This window comes from Carya illinoinensis, chromosome 12 (assembly GCF_018687715.1).
Source record: "Carya illinoinensis cultivar Pawnee chromosome 12, C.illinoinensisPawnee_v1, whole genome shotgun sequence".
Classification (NCBI taxonomy): Eukaryota; Viridiplantae; Streptophyta; class Magnoliopsida; order Fagales; family Juglandaceae; genus Carya; species Carya illinoinensis.
Window position 1 is genome coordinate 21,254,049 of NC_056763.1, and position 26,503 is coordinate 21,280,551.

Consider the following 26,503-nt stretch of genomic DNA (forward strand, 5'->3'; position numbering starts at 1 on the left):
TTAGAATCTTGACATTGTATCATATTGAAAATCATTGTTGCTTCAGCAAACTCATCTTCTCATCTCTAAATTTCTAATTTCTTGAAATCTTCATTACAAGATTTTGCTCAAGAATCATTGTAGTGATCTTCTTCTTTTTTCTTCTATACTTTCTTGTATTCTCTTGGATAGATTTCTGGAATGGATTCTACCAATTCTTCTCACTCTGTTATAAATCCCTCGGATGATTCTTCAAGTCCATATTATCTACATCCAAGTGACAATACTAGTGCCCTCCTAGTCTCAAAAACTTTTGTCAAGGATAATTGCATCGCATGGAGTTGATCAATCACCATAGCATTGGCTGTCAAGAATAAGGTGGCATTCATTAATGGTTTGATTGCTGCTCCTCCTGCTGATCAACTTGTTCTTCATACTGTTTGGTTGCGTGCTAACAATTTTGTACTCTCTTGGCTAATGAATTCCTTTTCTAAAGAAATAAGGAATAGTTTACTCTATATTGTCTTTGCTATTGATCTTTGGATTGAGTTAAAATTTAGATACTTACGAAGTGATGGTCCAAAAGTTTTTCACCTTGAAAAATCTCAAGTTGTATAACTCAATGTTCTTTATCAATCACCGAATACATCAGTGCTTTCAAAACCCTATGGGATGAATATGTTAGCTATAGACTTTTCCCAACTTGCTCATGTGGAAAGATGGCATCATGTACATGCAATCTGTTTGATTTCTTATTGTTTCGACAATAATCTGATTACGTGTTGAAGTTCTTGGTTGGGCTAAATGATTCATATGCTTTAGTTAGGAGTCAGTTACTTCTTGTTTACCCATCGCTAAATATGGCTAAAGTCTTTATTACTTCAAGAGGATAGCCAGAGACAACTAAATAATTGTGTATGTCATGAATCCCATGCCTTGTTAGCCAAGCAAAATAATCAATCATCTGTTCAGTCAAATTTCTCCAAAGACAAGCAGACAAAATCTTCTTTTTACTGCACTCACTGTGGATATAATGAACATACAATGGAAAAATGTTTCCAACTTCATGATTGTCCTCCTGGTTGGACTGGAGCTAAAGGAAAATGAAATCTCTCCACTGCACATGATGTCATATCAACTGGAGAGGTCTACATTCAAAACAGTAATGAGAATCAAAAGTTTTCTTTAACTTCTGAGAAATTTAATAAACTTCTAACACTTGCAAATTCAAATTCGTCTCCTATACTAGCAGTTGTGAATTTTAATACTCCTCAATTCTCTAGTAAACTTCTAAATTCTTGCTATTCTATTTCTTCAACCTCACAACATGCTTTTTCATGGATTTTGGATATTGGTACAACATATCACATGATTTGTTCGCCTCTCTTATATTTTTCCACACTTAAGCCAATTAATACCTTTATTAATATGCCTAATGGCAACTTTGCCCCAACCACCCATATTGGTACTATCTGCCTCTCGAACACATTATTTTTGCATAATGTGTTGTGTCTTCCTAGTTTATCATTCAACTTGCTATTTGTCTCCAAACTAACAAAGGAATCTAATCTTTCTGTATCCTTCTTTGACTCTTACTGTCTTTTACAGGATCAATCAACAAAGAAAATGATTAGGATTACATTTGAGAAACATGGGCTTTATCACTTATCTCAAGCTACTTTAGAAGTTGCTACCTGTAATCAACCTCAGTTTAATTCTTCATCCTTTGTTTCAGGCATCGCTCAAAATCACTTAGATCTTTGACGCTACAGATTAGGTCATGTTTCTAGCTCGATTACCTTTTCTTAGACAATTAGAATTATCTATATCTCTTGATTCAGCAAATGGTTGTAATATATGTGATTTAGCAAAGCAAAGAAAGTTTTTCCCTATATCTCAAACTACTTCTAATAAAATGTTTGATTTGATACATTGTGATATATAGGATCCTTTTAGTATTGTATCCTATTCTGGTTTTAGATTCTTCCTCACTATAGTTGATAATTTCACATGTTGCACTTGGCTTTATTTGCTCAAAGCAAAGTCTGAACTCCCTTCCATACTCAAAAGTTCCTATAAAATGGTTGAAACACAATTTAGTGTTCCTAACAAAACAATAAGGTCAGACAATGGACCAGAATTTCTTCGAACCAAATTCTACAGTGACAATGGCATTATGCATCAAAGAAGTTGTATGAAAACTCTACAACAAAATGGAGTTGTGGAGAGGAAGCATCTACACTTATTAGACATTGCTAGAGCCTTAATGTGACGCCCCCAAATTCCGTTTTGGATCGGACGGACATTTGAAGCGTCGAGACATGCAACACAAGGTTACCTGCCCCCGTTCATGACATATAAGATGCACTGTTCCTAACATGCATCTAACATTATGCAATATTCGCAGCGGATAATTTTTTTCTTTAGCAATACTATGCACCAAATTGAAAATATCCCAAATGCTTAAAACATACTTCATACATAAAGACCCATTGAGTAGATCATAACACTAGTCAAAAATGGTTATGATCCAAAAAGTACTAAAGATGCAACTCCATTGTACAATTAGTAATTTACGTTAACTACTATATTAACATTGACGCCGCACTATCGCTTAGTCAACTGTATCTAGTTGATCAGCTCCTGATTCTCCTTCAGGTCCTGTAACAAGATCTACCATTCGGGGGAAATGGTAGTTGGGACTACCAAAGTGAGATTTGATTACAAATCTTAGTAAATTAACAAAAAACTTCCACACAAGCTAATGATGCATGCATGACAGTAAAAGTATAAATGCATAATCAAATTCATAAGTAATTAAAGCATAACTTGGCGTACAACATAGCATAATTGACATAACTTAAATTGAAACATGAACTGAACTTGACTTGACATGAACTTGATCTGAAACTTGACTTAACATGAAAAATACATACTCCACAGTTGTTGTGGCCCCATGTATTCTACGTGTAAATACATACTCCACAGTTATTGTGGCCCCATGTATTCTACACAAACTTGACTTAACATGAAAAATACATACTCCACAGTTGTTGTGGCCCCATGTATTCTACACAAACTTGACTTAACATGAAAAATACATACTCCACAGTTGTTGTGGCCCCATGTATTCTATACAAAATTATTCTTTAACTGCTTAAATACATGACCAACTTGAGATAGAAATATTTCGTAACATTGCATAATATATAATAGACAACATATTTAACATGACATACTTGCAACAGTGAGTATTACATGACTTGACATACATGTAATAGATGACATACTTAGCATGACATACTTGTAAGGTACAGTAATACATGACAGAATATATTATGTAACGGATAAAAATTGACAACAGAATAAATTCTGTATAATAGACAATTACGTGATAACTTGGCATGGCATGACATATATGATAACACACATACATACACTGTAGTTCCTTTACTTAGCACACATACACAGTAGACTGCTAGTAAGTTAAAAACTAACTTACCTCGATCTCCGCGTTTCTTATAAAACTTCAAGTGCGACCACGAGGAACTGTAATTAGTGATTCTAAAAGTTAGAACTAAATCACTAATAATTTGAAATATGGAAAATACTAACTTAAAGAGTAAAATTTTCATTTTACTCTCTACATGTGGGAAAATGACCGTTTTACCCATAACTTAAGGATTTTGCATACTAACTCCAAAAGTTTCCAAAATTTACATTCCTCATGTAAATTTTGTCCTAAACTTAAATATCAACTTAGAAAAATTTAAAACAAAACACAACTATGAAGAACACACTATGGCCGAAACATCCATAGGCCATTTCCCTTGATTTTTGTTGCAATTCCTTCCAACTTCAAAACTCATGCTTAAACCAAAATTTTGCAACAAACATCTTCCAATCCTAAGTTCAAAACCATACTTAAAACATCCATTTAGAACAAACTAATAATTAACACCAAACTTTTTGTAAAAAAATTCAAGCACTTGAATCACAAGTTTTGACCTTACATCAAAACATCTCCAAGAATTTCAAAAATCAAATCTTACTTTTAACATATTCATAATATCATCCTAACATCAACCATGCTTTAAATCATCAAACTAAAGTCACCAAAATCACAAAATAACATTTGGAGTTTTTGGTTTTACACTTAGTCCAAAAACAGAAACTTTTTCCTCAACTAATTTTGATAAATCTCTTGATCTATGACTTATAAATATATGATCTTCAAACCAAACCATCACATGGTTTAAAAAGATGTCCTAAAACATATATAAGCTTCTAATTCAAGATCACATGGTTAGAAATTAACCAAAATATAAATTTAGCCAAGAATATCCACACTTTGGTTTATTTGAATATCTCTTTGCATAAAATTTCATATCTTTGAAACTAACATCAAATATCTTCAAAATAATAATATAACATGTATATAAGATATTTAGGATCCTCCAATAAAATTATTAAAGTCATTAGAATAGGTTTAGACCACCAAAGAGTTAAACTTTTTCAAAACAGAAACTGTTTTTCTTCTTCCAGTTTCTAAGTTTCTAAATCTAAGAAAATCTTTCATCAAAACCTTTAATCATGCAAAAATCCTCAACCAATAGTCATATATACATGCTAACAATACTCCATAAAACTTTCAGACCAATATCTATCTATTAGCTTGGTTAAAAACTCCAAACTATAACATATTCTCCAGTTTATCTCCCAGAATGACCTTTCTATAGTTTACACAATATTTGACTGACCAAATGATCTCCAAATGGGGCAAATAAGATATCCATGTAAACTAGACTAAAAAAGGAACAAGGAGACTTTATGATAAAACACTTACAAAAACTTCGAAATGGGTATGCAAAAGACCTCCTAAAAGCTGTCTGAGAGAGAGTGTTTGATATTCTTTCAATGGAAAGTGTAAATGAAGATAATTTCGTGGGGAGAGGTGGCTGGAGATACTTATGGATGAGATATGGAAGAGATGAGGCTGGAGTTGAGAGTTGAGTGTAGTTTTCTCCTACCCAAAATATCTATAAAAGATTATCTCATAATATTCTATCCAATAGTATCTACAAAAAATCAACTTAAGATATTTTTATCTGATAATATCTATAAAAATCAACTCAAAATATTTTTACCCAATAATATTCATGAAAATTACCTCAAGATATTTCTTTTTATCCAATAATATCTACAGTTTTGAACAGACGTTTTGTCCGAAAATATGAAAAAATGTTATTGCGCCATAAGACTTTAAATAACCCTCCGAGTCTAATGGTACAAACCATAATACATTTTGACACTTCTAACTATCTCCAATAATCAAAAACATACTTCTGATACCATAATAAATAATAACACTAACTATGTAGTTAGACAAAAACCTATACGATTAATGGATTCGTAAAAACTTATGGGGTTTTCACGAGGTTCCTAAAGTTAATAGAAATTTCACAATTGAATTTTTAGCGGGCTGTTACACTTAATGTTTCAAGCAAATATACCTTTAACCTTATGGAGTGATTATGTGTTGACTGTAGCACACATCATAAATAGAATCCTCACCCCTCTTCTAAAAAACAAAACACCATTTGAAATGATTTTTAATAAAGCACCTAACCTCTCTCATCTCAAAGTATTTGGTTGTTTTTGTTTTGCCTCAACACTTATAAATCATAGACATAAATTTGATCCAAGAGCTACAAAATGTTCTTAGGTTACCCCTCTAATATAAAAGGTTATAAGTTGATGGACCTCAATGCCAACAAGATATTCATCTCGAAAAATCTAGTTTTCTGTGAAACCAATTTTCCTTTTAGAGCTCTTCAACCTAATTCTAAAACACACTCTTTTCTATTTCCTCCAAGCAACTCCACTTCAAATTTTTATTTTGATCTTTCTTCCATCAATCAGTCAAAGTAAAACTTATATCCTACTAAACAAGTTTCAAATACTGAACCACCTTTTCCTAATGATCAGTTTCTTTCAAACAATAACCAAGAAATCTCTCTTGATCCTTCTTCTATTAGTCAGTCATATCAGAACCTATCTTCTAATGATCAGCATATCTCCAATAATGACCAATCCCACCAATCTACCTCAAACACACAACAACTTAGAAAATCTTCAAGAATTAAACAACCACCAATTTTCTTGCAAGATTATTATTGTGGTAATGTTTCTATTATTTCAAGTGCAAATCAATCATCTACTTCTACTGGTTGTTCTGTTAACACAAGTAATCTTTATCATATTTATGCTTTTCTCACTACCAAACAATTATCCACATCTCATAAAGCCTTTTTAGCATCAATTCCAGCTTCCCAAGAACCTAAAACCTAAAAACAAGCTGCCCAAATACCTGAATGGCAAATTGCTATGCAAAATGAAATAAATGCCTTGGAGTTAAACAAAACTTGGGAACTTGTTATAGTTTTGTGAACTTGTTACTCTTCCTCAAAGCAAACAGATCATAGGTTGCAAATGGGTATTTCAAATTAAGTACAAGCCAGATAGCACTATAGAAAGACACAAAGCTAGATTGGTAGTTAAAGGCTACACCTAACAAGAAGGTTTAGACTTCTTTGACACATTTTCTCTAGTAGCCAAGATCACATCTATTTGGTTGCTTCTTGCCATAGTTGTAATTAAAAATGGGCACATTCACCAACTAGGTGTTAATAATACTCTTTTACATAGTGACTTGCATGAAGAGGTTTATATGGAAGTGCCCACTGGATTGACTGCAAAAGGAGGAAACAAAGTTTGTAAACTTTTCAAGAGCCTTTATGGTTTAAAACAAGCCTCTAGGCAGTTGTTTTCAAAACCGTCCACTACTCTACTTGATTATGGCTTCACTCAAGGTACTTCAGATTGTTCTTTGTTCATTAAGAGATTTGAATCCTCTTTTATAGCACTACTGGTTTATGTAAATGATGTTCTACTAGCTAGTGATAGTTTGCTAGAGATTCAATTGCTCAAAACTTTTGTGCATGTCAAGTTCATAATAAAACATTTGGAGGAACTCAAATACTCCTTTGGCTTGAAAGTGGCAAGATCTAAAACTAGCATCTCAATCTGTCAAAGAAAGTATGCCTTATACATACTTTAAGATACTAGAATAATTGGTGCTAAGCCTGTTGCCTTCCCAATGAAGTCGAACCTTAAGCTTACAACAATAGATTCTGATCTCTATGAAGATCCATTAGCTTATAGAAGGATGGTTGGAAGATTAGTGTACCTAACAATCACTAGACCTGACCTTGCTTATTCAGTCCAAGTTCTGAATCAATTCCTTGCCAAACCAGCTATTAGTCATTATCAAGCAGCTGTTATAGTACTCAAATACCTAAAAGCTATACCAGGACAAGGTTTATTCTTCTCTTTTCATCAGAATTGTAGCTGAAGGCCTTCTTAGACAATGATTGGGCAGGATGTGTTGACATTCGAATGAGTGTAATAGGCTTTGCTATTTTCTTAGGCAACTCATTGATCTCGTGGAAAAGTAAAAAGTAGGCCACCATTAGCAGATCTTCTGCAGAAGTAGAATACAGAACTCTTACATCAACAACATGTGAGATCCCAGTGGCTTCTTTATTCCTTGCAGGACTTAAACATCAGCCATCAACAACCAAAACTACTCTACACAGACAATAAATCAGCATTATCTATTGCTACAAATTCAGTCCAGCATGAGAGAATAAAGCACATACAAATCAACTGCCATCTTGTTTAATAAAAGCTGCAACAAAACATTATTAAACCTTTTCACATTCCTTCATGATTGCAGCTGGCAAATATATTCATAAAGCCTCTAGGCTCCCTCCCTTTCCATCACACTCTCCGCAAGATGAACATCCTTAATATACATGTTCATCTTAGGGGGGCAGTGTTGGAATATAACCTCACAAATTGAGCAAATGGAATTAAAGTCTGAAACAGCAGCACGTGTTAAAGTAGAAAAAGAAGAAGAGAGTTAGTTAATTTCGATTATTTGGTTATTGCCTTTTATCTGTATAAATATAGTTCAGTACTTGTAATTAAGTCATTCATTCAATTTAATAAAAGTCTTTCATTTCATCTTCCTTTGTTTTCATCTCGATTCTATGTTTACCAAAGTTGCATTCAAGCGTTCGTTAGAATCTTGACACTATTCATCATTTGCTTTCAATATTGTTAGAAGAGAGAGAAATGTTTTAATTACATAGAGATTTCATAAAGTAAATGCATAAATTGATGTGTCTTATGTGGTCATGTTAGTTTATAAATTTATTTTTGTGATATCTTTTTATGATTGTAACACTTTTTTAATAAAAAATACACAAATTCTTTAACACTATCATTCAACTTGCAATCACCCGTCAAGTTATCGATTTCGATATTCATTCTCTCAACTATCAAGAAAATACGATATACCCATTTTCTTTTAAAAGGACAAGATTATCTGACTTTTGAAATATACAAAATATCCTATTAAATTAAAAAGATCTTATTCTTTTAAGATTTCTAAGGATATTTTCTTAATGTTTTTATTTTTGTTATATTTCACAACTTTATCTTTTCAGCCATGTCTGAATGGCTATATATATATATATATATATATCTGTGTGTGTGTGTATGGAATATAAAGAGATTTTATGAAAAGAAACTTACGAATAGATATAACTTGATATAGTATGTTATATTATAAAATTCCTTTTATTACAAAATAGATCTAATATATTATATTAGTTAGCCTACATTAATTTTTAACTTTTTTTTTTTTAATTTTTTAAAATCTAACACTACTTTATATATTGATGTGGAAAATATATCATTCGATTTTTATGCTGTTATTGTGACATAATTTAATTAAATCATTAAAAAAACTCAAAATTAAATTCTCTCTCTTGACAAATAAAAATTAAGTTATATTACAAATCAAATCATGTCATATGAACATCATGAAGATCGAGTGTTTCTTTTATAATTATTTATAAATATAATTTTTCAAATTATACAAGCTGATCATGATATATATATATATATATCTATATATATAGTCTTATATATGCGCATGCAAACACAATCGTGGCGTGTTTGCTTTGATTGGTGAACCTGCCAACCCTATTGCATACTTTGAAAACTTAATTCCTATCAAGTATAATAATAATGATTGGTCCATACTATATTAATATTAATGCATAGTATGAGAACTAATGAAAAGAAAATACAACTTAATTATAGGGAAAATTCCTTTTCAAAAGACGTGTATCACGACACGCATGTTGATAGGTTGATCAGAATGTTGTATTAATTTGTTGAAGGATGGTGTGATCAGGATCTGAAAAGCATTCACCAAAAGGGCAATCTCTATTGAACTAGTCACTTTGAACTAGTTTTTCCACAAGTGATTATAATAATCCACCTTTTTAGAGGTTAAGGGTCATCCATGACATCAAAGAGACTAATCCTCCCTCATGTATAAAATATGTTTAATATGGTAGAACGTGTAGGGAAGATATGGTTGTTAGTCCATGATTCATGTCACATTTAAGACCCTTTAAAAAGTAATTAATAAATTGAATTCTTTCGGTGGATGGGGGAGGAAGGAATCTCTACCTACATTCATGAGAAAAAGGTGATTTAACATGAGAATAACAACAACAACAACACTATTCAAAGCAGTAAAACTAATTTGTATATCAAAAAGTTCATATTACAATATGGGTAGTTGCTATGTACCCTATATTGCTTGCCCTTCTGTTGGATTTGCTGCACACTGCAAACTACTTCTTTTCGTCTTTTACCAAATCAATGAGAGAAGATCATCCATCTTTACCTTCCACTTGTAAATGAAATACTCTCTTAGTTCATTGCATTCCCTTTGCTCGATCTTGGAAGATGGTTTATCCTCTTTCGTTGGCGTTATCATCACATTATGTTTTGTCAAACTAATTTGTATATCGAAAAGTTCATATCACAATATGGGTGCTTGCTACCCTATATTGCTTGCCCTTCTGTTAGACTTGCTAGCTGCACAATGCATACTACTTCTCTTTATTTACCAGATCAACGAGAGAATATCATCTTTACATTTCACTTGTTAAGGAAAGGCTCTCTTAATTCTTTGCATTCCCTTTGCTCTCGGAACATGGTTTATCCTCTCTGTGGCACAATTATCAATACATTATGTATTGTCAAACTAATTTGTATATTGAAGAGTTCCATATCACATGAATATGGATACTAAATACCACTAAATTTATCAAGTTATATGGATTTTAGATTGAGATAAATAATTATTATAAATAAGTAGATATCATCAATATTTTTTAATTTCTCTTGCAAGATCGATCAAATAATAATAATAATTAAAAAAAAAAAAAGCATACAAATATCTAGTATAGGGTCATGATGTGGATGAGTCATGACTAAAAGTTTTGTTTTATTTACGAGGGAACTCTTGCCATGAAGGTTCAAGGTAGGGCGTGACGCAGTCTAGCATATTCTTTATAAATCCTCTCTGTTTATCATTGTCGGTGCACCAAAATATATCTGCTGTGAATCAGCGATGCAAATAGGCCCATCTCGGTTTTCCTTTTTATTTTATTTATTTATTTATTTTCATTTTTATTAAAGGGTTTGGAATTAACGCTTAAACAGAAAAAGAAAAAAAAAAAAAAAAAAAGTGATAAATAAAAATGTTCAATGTAAGCGTGTGGGGGCAAGTGACGTGGACCATAGCATTACCTAGATATCAGGTTGAAAGACGCCACGAGAAAAGGCCACGTGTCCATTTGACTGCTCTTATATAGGGACAAGGGCGAAGAACGCCGCCTTTAAGACGTGTTTTTTGTACCAATGTCCAACTCCCACCTCAAATCGAAAAAATATTCTTTATAAATTTATATAATAAAAAAATAAATAATATTGAATATAGTAATAAATTATTTAAATGCTGTATATTTATTTATTTTTAAAATATTATTAAAAAATTAATTTTTTTGAGTGAATTATATATGACTTAATTTTTTAAAAAAAATAAAAAATAACACTTATGACTGTAAATATTATTTTTTATAAAAAAATATATACATATAATTCTTTACACAATTTTGTTTAAAATAAATAATATTTTTAATAATTTATTTATAAAAATAATATTATTTTATATATAAATACTTTATTTTTTTAATATAAAAAATCATAAAAGAATATTATACAAATATCATGTATAATATTTTCTTAATCCGTCACAAATAACTTATAGTTATTTATTTTATCCATAATCCTCATTTATTTAATTCTGACCCCTCCTTCTCTCCTTAATCATTTTGTGTTGTTAGGAACCTAACTTATTTTAATAATTATATGTTTGATCCGAAAACTGTTTCACGTTTTCGCCGACAAAGACAAAAATGTTATAAAAAATTTAGAGACAAACAAACATAACCTTAATGTTTTTTTTTTTTTTAATCTTTTCCAAATTCTTGACCGTATTGTTATTAATGGTATGGTCAAATAGTCATTTATGTTTGAATATAAAATATAATATTTATAAATATAAAATTAATAAACGTATAAAATATGGTTGGAGGAATGTTATAAATAATCGTAAAGTATATAAGTATTATATAGTTATTTTAAAAAAGAGTAAGATTTATTATTAAAAAATTAATTAATTTTTATATAGATTTTATATGTATTTAATTTTTTAAAAAATAGAAATTCTGTTTAATACAATTATTTTTATGTATTATTTATACATTTTATTGATATGATTAGTTAAAATTATTATTTTATATTATAAAAATAATGTAATTAATTATATTAATAAAATATAAAAAATATATATAAAAATAACTATATATAAAAAAAATTAAAAAAAAAATTATACGATATTTACGCGAATCACTGTCATTTCTTTGCTTATAAATGAATGAAAATTGAGTTTTGGGGTGTCAAAGAAATAGGCAAACGATCCCCACCCCTGTTTTTATCACTTATTATTGGAGGTGGAGTTCGTCTTTCCAAAATGTAACACGTGGCCTCCTCTTACAAGTCTGACGTGGACCTCCATGTCTTCCCCCCCTCTCTTCCTATATAAACCCTTTCCCTCTCCCTTACCTTTCCCGCAAATCTCGTACTTCTCTCGACAAATATCATTCAGTCACAGCTCTCTTTATTCGCTTCGTAAAATACCAGCCAGAATCTTCTTCTTCACTGAAACAGCTAGGGAGCGATGGCTTCTTCTTCAGCAGTAGCAAGTACACCTTCAAGCACATGGGCTAGAAGAAGATTTTCTTCTTCAACTTCTTCATTGTTCATGGAGATGGGTTCCTCTAATTCAACCGCCATTTCCTTGAAAAGGCCTACCAAAAAACACACCGTACGTTGCTCACTCAAAACGCTCCCATTCCATAATGCTACTCCCGCCATTGCCCATCTGAAAGACTCCGTTAACTCTTCTATTTCTTCTTCTCCTCCATCTTCATGTACAGTCGATAAGCCTTTTCCCTTCCAATGGAACCTCTTACAGAAAACTGCAGCCATGGCCTTCGACGTAATGGAGTCTGCTTTAGTCTCACATGAGCGTCAACACCCACTTCCCAAAACCGCCGATCCAGAAGTTCAAATTTCTGGTAATTTCGCTCCAGTAACAGAGCAGCCCGTCCGGCACTCGTTACGGGTTTCAGGCAAAATCCCTGACTGCGTACAGGGCGTCTACGTTCGGAACGGCGCGAACCCACTTCACGAACCCGTCTCCGGCCACCACTTATTCGATGGTGACGGCATGGTCCATGCGGTCCAATTCAAGGATGGCTCCGCTAGCTATGCCTGCAGGTTCACCGAGACGCACCGGCTTTCTCAAGAGCGAGCTCTTGGTCGTCCTGTCTTCCCCAAGGCCATAGGTGAGCTTCACGGCCACTCCGGTATCGCCCGGCTCCTCCTGTTCTATGCTCGAGGACTGTTCGGAATTGTTGATCCCAGCCACGGCATGGGAGTGGCTAACGCTGGCCTCGTCTACTTCAACGGTCGTCTCCTCGCCATGTCCGAAGACGATTTACCATACCAAGTTAAAGTTACTCCCGCCGGCGACCTCAAGACTGTAGGCCGCTATGATTTCGATGGTCAGCTCCGCTCGACTATGATTGCTCACCCGAAATTCGACCCTGTTTCCGGCGAGCTCTTCGCTCTCAGCTACGATGTTGTCCAAAAACCATACCTCAAGTACTTCCACTTCTCACCACAAGGAGAAAAATCCTCTGATGTTGAAATTCCTCTAGCTGAGCCTACAATGATGCATGACTTTGCGATCACAGAGAGGTTTGTGGTGATCCCGGACCAGCAGGTAGTGTTCAAGCTCCCGGAGATGATTCGTGGCGGCTCTCCGGTCATTTACGACAAGACCAAGATGTCCAGGTTCGGGATTTTGGACAAGAATGCCACCGATGCTTCCGGGATCAAATGGATTGAAGCCCCAGATTGCTTCTGCTTCCACCTTTGGAACGCCTGGGAGGAGCCCGAGACCGATGAGGTCATAGTAATTGGCTCTTGCATGACTCCTCCTGACTCCATTTTCAACGAATGTGACGAGAGCTTGGACAGTGTGCTCTCTGAAATTCGCCTTGACTTGAAGACTGGAAAGTCCACGCGCCATCCCATTTTATCCGATTCTGAACAGGTAAACTTAGAGGCCGGAATGGTGAACCGGAACATGCTCGGGAGGAAAACCCAGTTCGCATATTTAGCCCTTGCAGAGCCATGGCCGAAAGTATCTGGTTTTGCCAAAGTTGACCTATTCACAGGAGAACTAAAGAAGTATATGTATGGAGACGAGAAGTTCGGAGGCGAGCCTCTTTTCCTTCCCAGAAGCCCCGATTCAGAGAAAGAAGACGACGGATACATCCTAGCTTTCGTCCACGACGAAAAGGAGTGGAAATCAGAGCTACAAATCGTAAATGCCATGGATTTAAAGTTGGAAGCCACAGTTGAACTTCCGTCCCGGGTTCCATATGGCTTCCATGGAACCTTCATAAACGCAGAGGACTTAAAGCTGCAGGCTCAGGTTCGTTAAGGCCTGTGTTTCCCGGGGTGGTGATCTTTCACGCACCGTGTTTGCAGGTTTTGTGAATATATATATTAGAGTGGAGATTTACCAGAGGGATGCTCACAGATACGTCCCCGGAATCTCTACTTCTGTTGAGAGTGACAGCCCTTTTCTTTTTCATCTTCAGTTTATGATTTGGTTATGTTGATTTGACTAGTGGAAGGTCTTTGGGAGAGAACCAGCTTGTAGCTCTTTGGGTGTAGATAGAAATGGAGCTCAGCTGGTTTATCTCTCTGTTTTACCATGAAGTTCTCTTCTGTAAGTACTACATTCTGCTACTGTCTATATAAAAACCAGTACGATTATTCCTTTTGAAAGCTATGCCCTCTTAGAAAGTAAAGCTAACAGAATGATGTAACAGAAGTGACAACAACTGCCGAAGACGGAAAAGGATTACCCAAAATTATATTAACAGAATGAGGTGGTTTGACGTGATCGGTTAAACATTTATTTTATAATATAAATAATTTTATATTTGTTAAATTATCCCAATTTTTTATATTTAGATTATGCTCGGTCACTGAAATTTTTTAGATAAAAATTTTGAGTTTTAAAATTAAATATTAAAATATTATATTTTAATATTATTATTATTTTGAGATATGAAAAAGTTAAGAAAAAGTTAAATTGTTTATTATATTTTGTATGAAAATTTGAGAAAGTTGTAATGATGATATGAGAATTTTGTATTTGAGATCCTTAGTTTTAGTTTTATTAAATATTGTAAATTATAAGTGTCATGTTTATTGCTACGGTATTCCTATATTATAAATGAAGTTTTTTTTTAATAAAATTAAGAGAGGGTCACTCATAGATGTATGACATTCGTCTCTTAAAAAAAATTTACAATTTAACATAACATATCACATTATATCAATTTGTAAATTTATTTTTATATAATTTATTTGTAATTAAAGTATTTCTCTACAATAAAATAGCTTTAAAATCTAAAGGTAAATGTTTCAAATCTCAAGAAAATATAGTTCACAAATTAGTATAGTTTGTTGTGATAAATATATTGGAAGAGAGAAAGAAAAGGCGATAGAAAGAGCGTTACAATCTAACGAAAAATGATTGATTTACAAATAAATCTTATAAAAGTACTGCCGGTAATTAACTGATGTGGCTACTTATCGTAAAAATTTATTATTATTAAATTCTTATTACTCTAAAGTAGATCTAACATATATTATATGCTATATATGTATATCAATTTGTGAGATTTATCTTTTTAGTATATTTTATGAACTTAGCATTCTTCCAATATAATGTATCACAACAAACAATATCAACTCTATACCACATATTTTTGAGCATTTCTTTTAAAGCCAAATGCTTTTCTTAAAATTCATTAAAAAAAATACTATTATTTTCTTAAACAACAAGAAAGAATTAGGTAGAGGGTGAAAGCATGGATTAACATAAATGCTTTAGTCACCAAAAAATTTTATATAAATAAATTTATAAATTAATATGATTTAATATAATATGTCAAAATATATTTAATATGTAATATAAAATTAAGATAATTTATAAATTTATTTTTATGAAATTACTTTATCGCGATAATAGTTCTTTTGAAGAATTTAGAAACAAAATAATACTGCCAATTAATGGGATGTTGATCGGGTCAGTCACTTGTACTGGTTTCCAAGGTAAAATCTATGGGTTCATGGAGTGCCCAGTCACCGGAAGAAACATCATGGCTCATGTGAAAACTTTGAAGCAATCTCTAAGATACGTAGGCGGTGTTTGAGAGCTTACACTATTTTAGATTATTTTATTATTATCTACAAACAGGTAATTACTATTCATTACCATTAATAAAGTATTTCATTATTATTCATAAATGATTTGGCATATTCTTAACATTCACAAAGGAGTTGGAGCGAAGAAGTTTTGATCCAAGAAAAACAAATAATTAGTCAGAATTCATGGCCCATTTGTTGGAAGGGATAAAGTTTGCGCAAGTAGTTGTGGTTTATCCACTCAATTATTGGTGTCCAGATTAGAGAGGTTCCATGCCAAACTTCATCATTTCAATGTACAGTCTTTACAATGAAAGCCAGTACAGTGAGAAATGGAAGAAGGTCATGGGCTTCATTCCCTGCCTCTACAATTGCCTTGAGATTTCCTTTTCCTGCTCAGTCATGCTCTCATTATGTAGTGTCATTTCTTATAATCTCTCTTCAATTGTTCCTTTGGTTGTTCTTGGAAAACATGCTACCATCAAAATTAAATGAACATATTTTAGAGCCCATATACACCATTGTCCATATATATGTATTTTTTTTTTTAAAACAGATGTGTGATGTAGGACTGCTGAGTATAATAATTCTTTTATCTGTCCTGGGTGGGTGGTTGGTTCATGTTTTGAGAAATGCCTTTCACTTCTATTTAAGAAGGGTAAGGGACAATTAATATGTAATTGGCAGATGGATTTTCTTAAAATGTTTTTATCATATCAAAAGAATCCTCACATTAATGAGATCTAGGTCCAAATTATACTGGTCCAAAGCCCATGGGTGCATGGCCCAAAACCTTGTTTGGATCTCTTGTTTATCTCTTAACTTGAACCTTTCTTCATTCAATCTTATTAAAGGGTGATACCACGTTCCGGCCCAAGCTGTCCCCAATGCATTTTTGTATTTTTTACATGCCAGAATTCGGCTTTCGCTATGATTCTACCATTCAATTATGTGGTGTAAGATTTTTATGTAGAATTTATATCTATATTGATCATAATTATATATTTTTTATTAGTATTCTTTAAAGGCCTTTACAGTAAACACTATCCATAATACATAATTTGATTTGTAAAATTTGAATTTTAAAATTTATTTTTTGAATCAAATTATATCACGGGAATAATATATAGTATAAAGACTTTTAAATATAATTATTTAGGTTGTGTTTATATGTTGAGTTGAGTAAAGATAAGTTGAGTTCTTTATAAATAATAGTTAGTTGAGATGGTAAAGTGATTTTTGTGGAATTCATCTAAGATGAGTTTAGATATATTTGGATGTTAAGAAGAGTTTATATTTATTTATAATAAATTGAAAAAAGTTATGAGTCCCGCATATAAAGAGGTGTTGATTTGAAAAATATTGTGTATCTTATGTGTAAAAAGATTTAAATTGAAATAAATTTAGTGATTTGAAAGTTATACATTTAGATATTAAACTTAACTTAGAATTAGATTGAATTGAATTTATCTTAATACATTAGCAATCAAACAGAGCCAGTTTGTGACTGAAATCACAACAGCCGGCTTAAAATCGTGATGCCATTGAAGAAAGATAGAGAGAAGAAGCATTTGGTTCGGAGTAGTCGTTCACGGGGGTAATTAAAAGAAAAAGAAAACAAAAACAAAAACAAAAAACAGTCTTAGCAAGGAAGATATTGCCAAACAGAGAACAGCAGGCAGCCATTGATATATAAGACTTTTTCTTTTCTTTTTCTTTTCGTGTTCTTATAATTGGCATGCAATAATTGTTGTAACATTGCAAAAAGTAATCATTAACAAAAAAAATCTTCTTGCCAGGCTTTAAAAAGTTGCAAGAAAGTTGCGCACTCAAGAGTTAGAAAACAACCATAAGATATGAACGTGCCTAATCTTTCATCTCTGAGGGAAAAAGTGAACAGAACAAGCTTTAATTACTTAATGTCTAATCTCGCTTTAGTTCTTTGTGTATTGTATTTGCTTTCCTTAGCACTACTGCTTTTGTGTCTTTTCCTTTCTTTCTTTCTTTCTTTTTTTTTGACAACTTGTAGAGAAACCACAGCAATTCATCTTTGGGAGTTTATTCTATTTTTTGCCTTTTATTTTTAATTTTTAATTAAGAGAAATGTTTTATCTATAAAAGAATTGTATATAAATAAATTTATAAATTAATGTAACTTAATTTGATACGTCAGATTATAAAATTACTTATATTATAAAATATATATAATGTGTCACATGAATTTACGTCAGTTTATAAATTTATTTTTTTTAAATTTTTTTTTATAACTGTATAGCTTCTCTCTAATTAAGGCTTTTCAAATTGTCGTCAAGAAATGAAAAATAGAGAGAAATTTTGCTTGGGAGTTGTCTTAAATAAAGATGTGTGCTGAAGTTTTTCTTTGAAAGACTTAATTTAGAAAGACAATGATGAATTGGGAATAAAATATAAGACAATGTACAACTTGTCCTTTTCAAGGGAGTCCTAAACCAACAATACAATTGTCCCCATGGTAATTCCGCCCTCCATAATTGGACCGTCCTTGTCCTCTGTGGCAGATGAAAGACAACTTAGGTTTAGCTTGATTTTCATGTTAAAACACATATAATTTTTATATTAGTTAGTGAAAAATGATATTTATAGTCATAGATTGTGTAAATATTGTGTAATTATTTAAAAAAAAAAGTAAATACGAGATTTATATAAAAAAATAATAATTTATTAATAATAAATCTTTATTTTTTAATGCAATTGTACAGTATTTATATATTTTACAATTATATATAACATTACTCGAAAAACTTATTTAAAATAAGCACGCGATGCCTTTTGGGTAGCCTTGGATCGACTAGCTTAGATGACCAAAAGGCACAACAATGTTGGCTACCTACGAAAGTTTTTGATGGAGTAATACTCCCATGCCCAAGTTAACATAGAGATATATTACTTCTCACCCATTAATTTTAGATAACTTACCATTACTAAATATTATTAAAAAAAAGTAATGTTATCTAACATCTCTCTTATCATCATTATTTTGTTTTAATTATTCTATTACATAATATTAAATAATTAGAAATTATTTATTATTTTTAATTTATAAATCAATCACTTGATGTCGCATTATAGAATGTCAAAGGAGATATATTCATATTTGATTTTATGGAATGTCAAAGAAAATAAATTAATTAGGAGTTTTCTCCCGTTTATGGGTTATTGATGCTCTCGTGAGATGGCTCAAGTTTAACTTATAAAGAGAGCTTGCAATTTTCATCTCTACATCCTTGATGTTTACTCTCGATTAAGTGTTATTATGGTTATGTTTTGAAAAGAAAGTATTTCTATTTGAAAAATATAGTTATAAGCATAATTATACATTAATCTGTATATTAATTTGATGTAATTAATTAAAATTTACTTTTTAATTTATTTGTATTATTTGTATTATTTGTATTAATAAAAATAATATTAATTTAAATTTTAAATTTAAATAAATTAATATTAATATATAGATTAATATATAATTTTATTTGTATATAATTAAACTCTGATCGGTAACGAGTCTACGGAAGAATCGTACGTGGACAGAGCATTGTCCAAAAAAATTAAAAAAAAAAATCAGATCTTCTACTACAGTCGAGTTGACAGCGCAGAGACGGAGGATGTGTACTTCCAACTGTTGGAAGTGTACTTTGCTTTATTTGTTTTTTAATTAATTTATTTTCCTCGTGCTTGCACTATGACAACCAGTTCGATTTCGCTCTCTGCATTGCTTTCGCCCAGTCCCCCACCTCCACGCATTGCACTTTCAAAGCTTTACGTTCTCAAAAGCCAGCCACCTTCCCCGCCTTCCCTCCTCATTTCTTAAGACCAAAGAACAAAAGTCCAAAACAACAACCCAGCTTCAAAAGCAAAAGCAAAAGATCGCAATCCTTCTTTCCAATATCACCCCATAAAGCTTCGAGGAAAAAAGAAGAAAGCAAACCAAACCAAAGCAAACCTCACTAAGAAAACGCCCATTAACAAGGATATCTCCCTTATATAGTCTGCACCCATGTCTCCTTCCTCTCACTTTTCCTTATTCCCAACGACCCTTCTGAGCTTAGTCCAATGGCCGAGATTGTGGTTGTCGAGCCTAGCTATGAAGTCTACACAGAGCACACCCTACCTTCTACCGGGACACTTACTGTTGGTTCTTGGCATGATCACGTTCCTAAGCCATTTGAGAGTGAAAGGTTGCCGCCCACTTTGGCATCCGAAATCCAAAGATTTCTTCGCGTTGCCAATTTGATTGAAAGCAAGGAGCCTCGTATTGCTTATCTTTGTAAGTTTATTGTGATTTGGAGCTATTATGTTTATCGAGCATTCACATTGGTATATGGATATGCATATGCAAAATTAACTCTTTTGCATATCCATTTTGGCATTTCAACAAAATTCTCACATTGGCTTATGCATATTTAAAGCAAAATAATAATAAAATATTATTATTTTAATTTTAATTTTTTTGCCTAATATTAATTTTTTTATCTTGTAATTTTCATGTACTGGTTTGTACATGCAATCAGTAGCCATGATCCATTAAAGTTAATTGCTATGATCGAATTAAAACAGCAACCAAATCCATTAAACTCAGATAATAGAACCCAAGAACAGAAAATCGAAACCAAGAAACCCATAATATCACACAATCACGAAACCCTAATCTAAACCAAGAACAAAATCAAATGAAGAAATGGCAACAGAAAAATAGAAAAACAGAAAAACACATGCACGATCTAAAACCCTAACCGGAATCACTGTGAAGAGAAAGGGAGAAATCATATCTGAAATAGCAGAAAATTAAGGAAACCAGCAACCTCCAATGATTCCCAGCAACAGTCGCAGGCTCCGTCGATGACCGTCGTGAGAGAGAGGTGCACGGATCTAAGCTTCTTCCGATGGGGTTGTTTGGGTCGAGAGAGGGATGGGGATTCGGGAAAGGAGAAACCGAGGGAGAGAGAGTGTGGAAATAATCCCGTTTGGGGGGGGGGTCGGGGAGAGAGAGTGTGAGAGGAGAGAGAAATAAACATTAAAATAAAACTTGGAGAGTAAATAGTGGCTATGGAAAATTGTAATGTTACTGTTCATAGTTAGCTAAAACTTTAGAGATAGAGAATCCAATGTAGACTGATTTATGTTAATATTATGCAAAATTGACTTTGCATATAGGGATGCATAGTCCAATGTGAATGCTTTTATTGGTTTTAGAATTTTATTTGACGGGCTGCAGTATTAATTCCTAGTGTATTTGGATATTGGATTTGATTCCGAATGAAACTAAAGAAGTTTTTGGCTAATGCAGGATACGTTGGTTCACATTTTACTAAATTTTTCGTTTTTATCCGTTGTTTTGCGTTTATTAGGCAACTGAAGAAATGGGGTTCTGAGTTATAATTTCAAAACTAGACAACAACGCCTATGCCATTCATGTTATAATTGAGGTTGAATTCGACCATTTTAATCACTACTTTGATAAAACCATTCCCGTAAATGATATATATTAAGTAGGCCAAATAATTGGTATCCTACCATGTGGAATTGATTAAATCCCGATGATTAATTTCAAACTGAATCATTAAGATTACACCACATTAATATTTATCATTTTAAAACGTTTGAAATATGGTAAGTACTAAGATGATCATGTTGGGTTGGTGGAATGGAAGAACAAATTGATGAGGCAAAATCCTAACCATTAAATTTGAAAATAACAGTTTGAATTTAAGAACTCTACGTGGTACAATATCCTAGGAAATTAGGAATTTTCGGGCATCTTTGTACATTGAATGGCGTATTTGTTCGGTTAGATTTCAAAGCTTAATGATTTAAGTTTAATTTCTTTGCTTTCTTTTCCTCAAAAAGGAGGAAAAGAATGTGTGTCAGTTGACAGTAATTCTTAGAGCACCAAAATTACTGATGGATTAAGGAAGCCTAACTGAATGATTCGGGTCCTGCAATGGAATTTTGAAATAAAAAAATAAAAAAAGGAAGCCTCATGGTATGATATTTCTCACCATCAAATTCACTCAGAAATGGGGCTGAATTTCTAATCTGGCAGAACCTAGTCCTACAAGAGAATTCAAAGTTTCACCCAAAATTGAGGCATAGTTTATGTCACATTGCTATAATGGTTTTCCTTGGCAGGTCGCTTTCATGCCTTTGAAATAGCGCATAACAAGGACCGCAAGTCAAGTGCGCGGGGTGTTCGACAATTCAAAACATCACTACTTCAACGACTTGAACAGGTAGTCACTCATATTGATACTTTCTCATAACATATTTGATTTTCTTATATCTCCCTTGCATCAACATGTGGGGAAACTAGACAAGATTTTTTACTATAACCCCTAGGGTTTGGCTCAAGTGGTAAAGGTCTTGGGCTTGGAGGTATGCTCCCTCTAGGTCTAAGGTTCAAATCCTCTTGAGTGCAAACAATCTCTAGGGGCCATCGGATTAGGGGATTTTCCCCTTGAATTATTGGAGGTACACTTACTAGAAACTCATTGCTGAGAGCCTGTACACCCCCGGGATTAGTCAGGACACTGTTCTTGGACGCCTAGTGCCAATAAAAAAAAAAGATTTTTTACTTGTCTTTTATACATGTAACATTTTGAGATTTAGCATGAGACAGTGGTGAATAAGATCTCACATTGCCTAGAAGAGAGTCATTTTAAATGGTGAATAAATCCAAATGTGGTTTGGGCTTTCCTTGAGTCATTACAAATGATGTCATAGTCAATCACAATTAGAAGTGTGGAATTTAAGTTGTGCCACCTATAACATAATAGCTTGATGATGATGTTAGATATTTAAAGATAGAGGTTGCAACATGGTGAGTTTTAGTATGGGAGGATGGTGAAGGAGATTCGATATTTCTTTTATGGGAGAAGTTCTTGCAGTTTATAATTATTCCAAAGGCCTCCTATTGTAATCTTGACTTGTCATTTTGGAGATAAGCCCAAATGTGGTTTGGGCTCTCGTTAGCCTTGCTTATTTTTAATATTACAGTCATTTTTAAGTGAGTGGGAGGATGTCTTGATCTGGGATGCGTTAGGACTTGTTAGTAGCAACAAGGTTAGTGTTAGGACAAGTGTTCCTTTCCTTTCCTTCCCAGATCAGTAATTTTTAAGTGAGTGGGCGAACTTTTCCCAGATCAGTAGCAACAAGGTTAGTAGTTAGGACTTGTTAAACTGTAGATTAAGCAAATATCAGTGTCTTTGACATGGTTTTATGCCTTTCACCATGACTTCTCTCTCAGCCCATAAATGTTCACTCCTCAAGTGTCACAAAGAAACTGAATTCCTTTGTTAATGTCTCTAGTTTCTCCATGTCCTGTTTTAATTCTATTAAAGGCTACCACAAACCAGTTTCTTTAGCTACTTAATTTTGATTTGAAATTAAAGCTGAAGCTGATAACTTCATGTTTCTTAAGCTTTCACAGGGTGATTTTGTTAGCGAGCAAGAAACATAAAAACTGGTATCGATGATTGAGATGATTCTCTGATTCACCTTTTTACCACCAATGTAATACCACCTGGGAATGGCATATCCTAGTACTATGCCCCTTATCTGGAAAACGGTCTTAAGTAAAATGGAAGCTATGCATATTTCCTTGGACCTCTGAGAATATTGAGAGAATCAAAAAGCATAATTTTATCTGGGGTGTCATATTTCCCACTAATGCCTATTTCCTTGTATTTCTTACGTTCCAGTCATCTATTTTTAGTTTTCTCAGGCCTCAACTTTTATCACCAAGCTTAATCATGCTTTTCTTCCTTTTTCATTATGCTTTTTTCTTACTTATAAAAAAATGCTCTTTTTTTTTTCTTGTTCTAATTTTCATGTCTTTCTCTGCTTTGAGGAATCATAGGATGAAGATCCTACAAAAAAGAAAATGAAGATAAAAAGTGATATATGTGAACTCAGACGTGTATATCATGCATACAAGGATTATCTGACCCAACATGGTCAAGTATTTGTTTTAGGAAATAGGTAATCAAGCCCCTTATTTATAACTTATAAGCTATGCCATTGGCTCTTGTTCAGGTAAAGTCAATGTGTAACACTTTTTGTGTCTTCTAAGCCTAGTTAATCGGATTTGTTTTATCTTAGGGACCAAGAGAGGTTGAGATATGTGAGAGATGCATGTTTTATTGCTGATGTTCTGTATGAAGTGTTGGCGGCAGTTACAAATGCAGATGGTCCCCAGGTGGTTTCCATTTTTTTTTTTCTTTTTCCTCTGCTGTGTTTTTATTTAGAACATTAGCAGGTTCCTTTATCACTAATGTTTTTGTTCTTACTTTTACTCTTATTCTCTCCAAGTAGGTTGAAAGATTTGAGTTCAACATTCTACCACTTGATCATGGAGGTATTCAGCAACCAATTATGCAACTACCTGAGGTCTGGTGCTGTATGGATAATCTAGAAGATACCCTTTTTAATCAAGTTAAATTTCTCGGTTATCTTAGCAGTGCATGCTGCTGCAACTTGCCTGAGTTGTAATCGAGCATAGGAAATATGCTAATAAACAAATGAATTGTACAGATTAAAGCTGCAATTGCAGCCATCTACAATATTCGTGGCTTACCTTCAGCCCAAGATTTTCAGAAACATGGGACAGTAAGAGATTTGTTTGACTTTCTTCAGTTTTGGTTTGGGTTTCAGGTAATTTATTGTTTAGTTTTAGCTTACTTCCTTTCTTATTCTTCATTACTGTATGCAAACGGTAAATTGATGACATAGTCTAGCTGCTTACTTTCAGGCAATGAATATTTTCCTGATATTGCTACTGTGTTTTTATCAGAAAGGTAATGTAGCTAACCAGAGGGAGCATCTGATTCTACTCCTTGCTAACAATCACATTCGGCAAACCCATGATCAGAAATCTAACTCAAAGGTGTTTTATTGTTAATTTGTAATTTCTGGTTTGCTTTCTCTATGACTTTGTAATGCTTGGTAATTGTATTTGAGCAGTTGGGGGATGGTACGGTGGACAAATTGATGAGAAAATTCTTTGAAAACTATATAAGTTGGTGCAAATTTTTGGGGAAAAAAAGCAACATTCGGTAAGATTAAGTGATATTGTTTACCCCTTGCTCATTGAAGTAATTAGAAATCTATGCCTTCTGTTCTTAGCTTTTCTACTTGTTAATGTTTTGCTAACTATTTGCAATTAATTTCCTTCTTTCTGCTTGATATATTCTTTTTTTCCACCATCCTCTTGTTATGATTTTCATATACACATGTTCTTTCAACCAGATATATCTTTATTTTTCAATTTCTTTTCATTTATGAGTATCTCTTAGATTATCATTATTTTTCCTTACTACAGTTAATTGTCTGTGCAGGTTGCCTTCTGTTAAGCAAGAAGCCCAACAATACAAGCTTTTATATATAGGGCTTTTCCTTCTTATATGGGGGGAGGCGGCAAACTTGAGGTTCATGCCCGAGTGTCTCTGTTATATTTTTCACCATGTGAGAATAACCTTAGATTATTATGATTTTCAGCAAGCATCTATTTAAACCATTCGGAGCTGCAGAAATTTTAGTAGTTGCTGCCAGCACTATGTAGATGATGTCAGTCTGATTTTCAGTTGAGAGTGAGTGAAGATACGTAAGAGAAATCATGCTTCATTAGAGTTTGAAGCTAGATGTCTGATAGTGTTCATAGTTAGAACAAATGCTGATAATCAACTTTTGATTTTGACTATAGTTTGTTACATGGAACTTAGTGATTAATGGTCTGTTATACCTCTCGAGCTATTGACTAGTTGAGCACTATCATCTTGAAAAAACCTGATGCTTTCTTATGCGTTTTTCAAAATTATACTGTCAAGGTGATGCATGTAAAAATTGATGTAATACCAGTATATTTCATCCCGTATAACTATTTTATGTCTCTCTCTTTTTTTTTTCTCTCTCTCTCTCTTGAAGATGGCATATGAGTTGCATGGAATGTTAACTGGTGCTGTTAGCTTGATAACTTGGGAGAAGGTTATGCCAGCATATGGAGGGGAGTCTGAATCGTTTCTTAACCATGTAGTTACCCCACTATACAGGGTTATAAGCGAGGTACAGCTTGATTGTATCCTGTCATTGTATATTCCTCTGTAAAAGCTAATTTTGTTGTTAAAAACTGAAGGAAGGTAAGAAAAGCAAAAGGGGGACCGCTGACCATTCTACATGGAGAAACTACGATGATCTGAACGAGTACTTCTGGTTAGAATAATTTATGAGTTTGGCAAGTTGAGGTTTAAAGAAATTAGAACAAGGTATTTAAGTCTTCCATTTTTGCAGGTCTCCTAGCTGTTTCGAAATAGGTTGGCCCATGCACCTGGACCACAATTTCTTTTGTGTACAGCCTTCAAAAAAACCTAAAGCTAAGAATGCTCCAGTATCACATTCTACTGTAGAAGAAAGGAGGAAGCAAGAAGGGAACAAAGATGAAGAACTGGGGGTAGATATATTTGTCATTATTACTCTCAGAGGAACTTTGTCTCAAGCTTCCAATAAATTAGGATTGTTTGCATTATTTCAAATTAAAAAGTAATTTCTATAAGTGGTCATTTTGTCTCACATGATGTAATAATTTACTTGGCAGTGCTTTCTTACTTCCTACTAGAGTATTTTTGGATATGTGGCTGTTTGGTTTATG

At 33.1% G+C, this 26,503-nt stretch overlaps 2 protein-coding genes across 4 annotated transcripts in view; both read left to right on the top strand.

The window, feature by feature from the left end:
- The first annotated feature begins 12,102 nt into the window (after window positions 1–12,102).
- On the top strand, window positions 12,103–14,397 carry LOC122288866 (9-cis-epoxycarotenoid dioxygenase NCED1, chloroplastic-like). Its single transcript, XM_043095676.1, has one exon. It carries the CDS (start codon window positions 12,212–12,214, stop codon window positions 14,045–14,047), a length of 1,836 nt encoding a protein of 611 aa, XP_042951610.1. The 5' UTR covers window positions 12,103–12,211; the 3' UTR covers window positions 14,048–14,397.
- Window positions 14,398–19,646: 5,249 nt separating this feature from the next.
- Window positions 19,647–26,503, top strand: part of LOC122289505 (putative callose synthase 8) — a 51,675-nt gene continuing 44,818 nt past the window's right edge. Inside the window, exons 1-12 of one of the 3 annotated variants that reach the window (XM_043096552.1) lie at window positions 19,647–20,131; window positions 21,994–22,094; window positions 23,720–23,841; window positions 23,962–24,058; window positions 24,175–24,294; window positions 24,394–24,513; window positions 24,653–24,745; window positions 24,823–24,914; window positions 25,197–25,323; window positions 25,783–25,920; window positions 25,991–26,067; window positions 26,146–26,305. In XM_043096552.1, coding sequence (XP_042952486.1) covers window positions 19,918–20,131; window positions 21,994–22,094; window positions 23,720–23,841; window positions 23,962–24,058; window positions 24,175–24,294; window positions 24,394–24,513; window positions 24,653–24,745; window positions 24,823–24,914; window positions 25,197–25,323; window positions 25,783–25,920; window positions 25,991–26,067; window positions 26,146–26,305 — 1,461 coding nt within the window. In that variant the 5' untranslated portion in view covers window positions 19,647–19,917. The remainder of the gene's footprint in view (window positions 20,132–21,993; window positions 22,095–23,719; window positions 23,842–23,961; window positions 24,059–24,174; window positions 24,295–24,393; window positions 24,514–24,652; window positions 24,746–24,822; window positions 24,915–25,196; window positions 25,324–25,782; window positions 25,921–25,990; window positions 26,068–26,145; window positions 26,306–26,503) is intronic. The other 2 variants (XM_043096551.1, XM_043096553.1) reach the window with 2 other exon arrangements.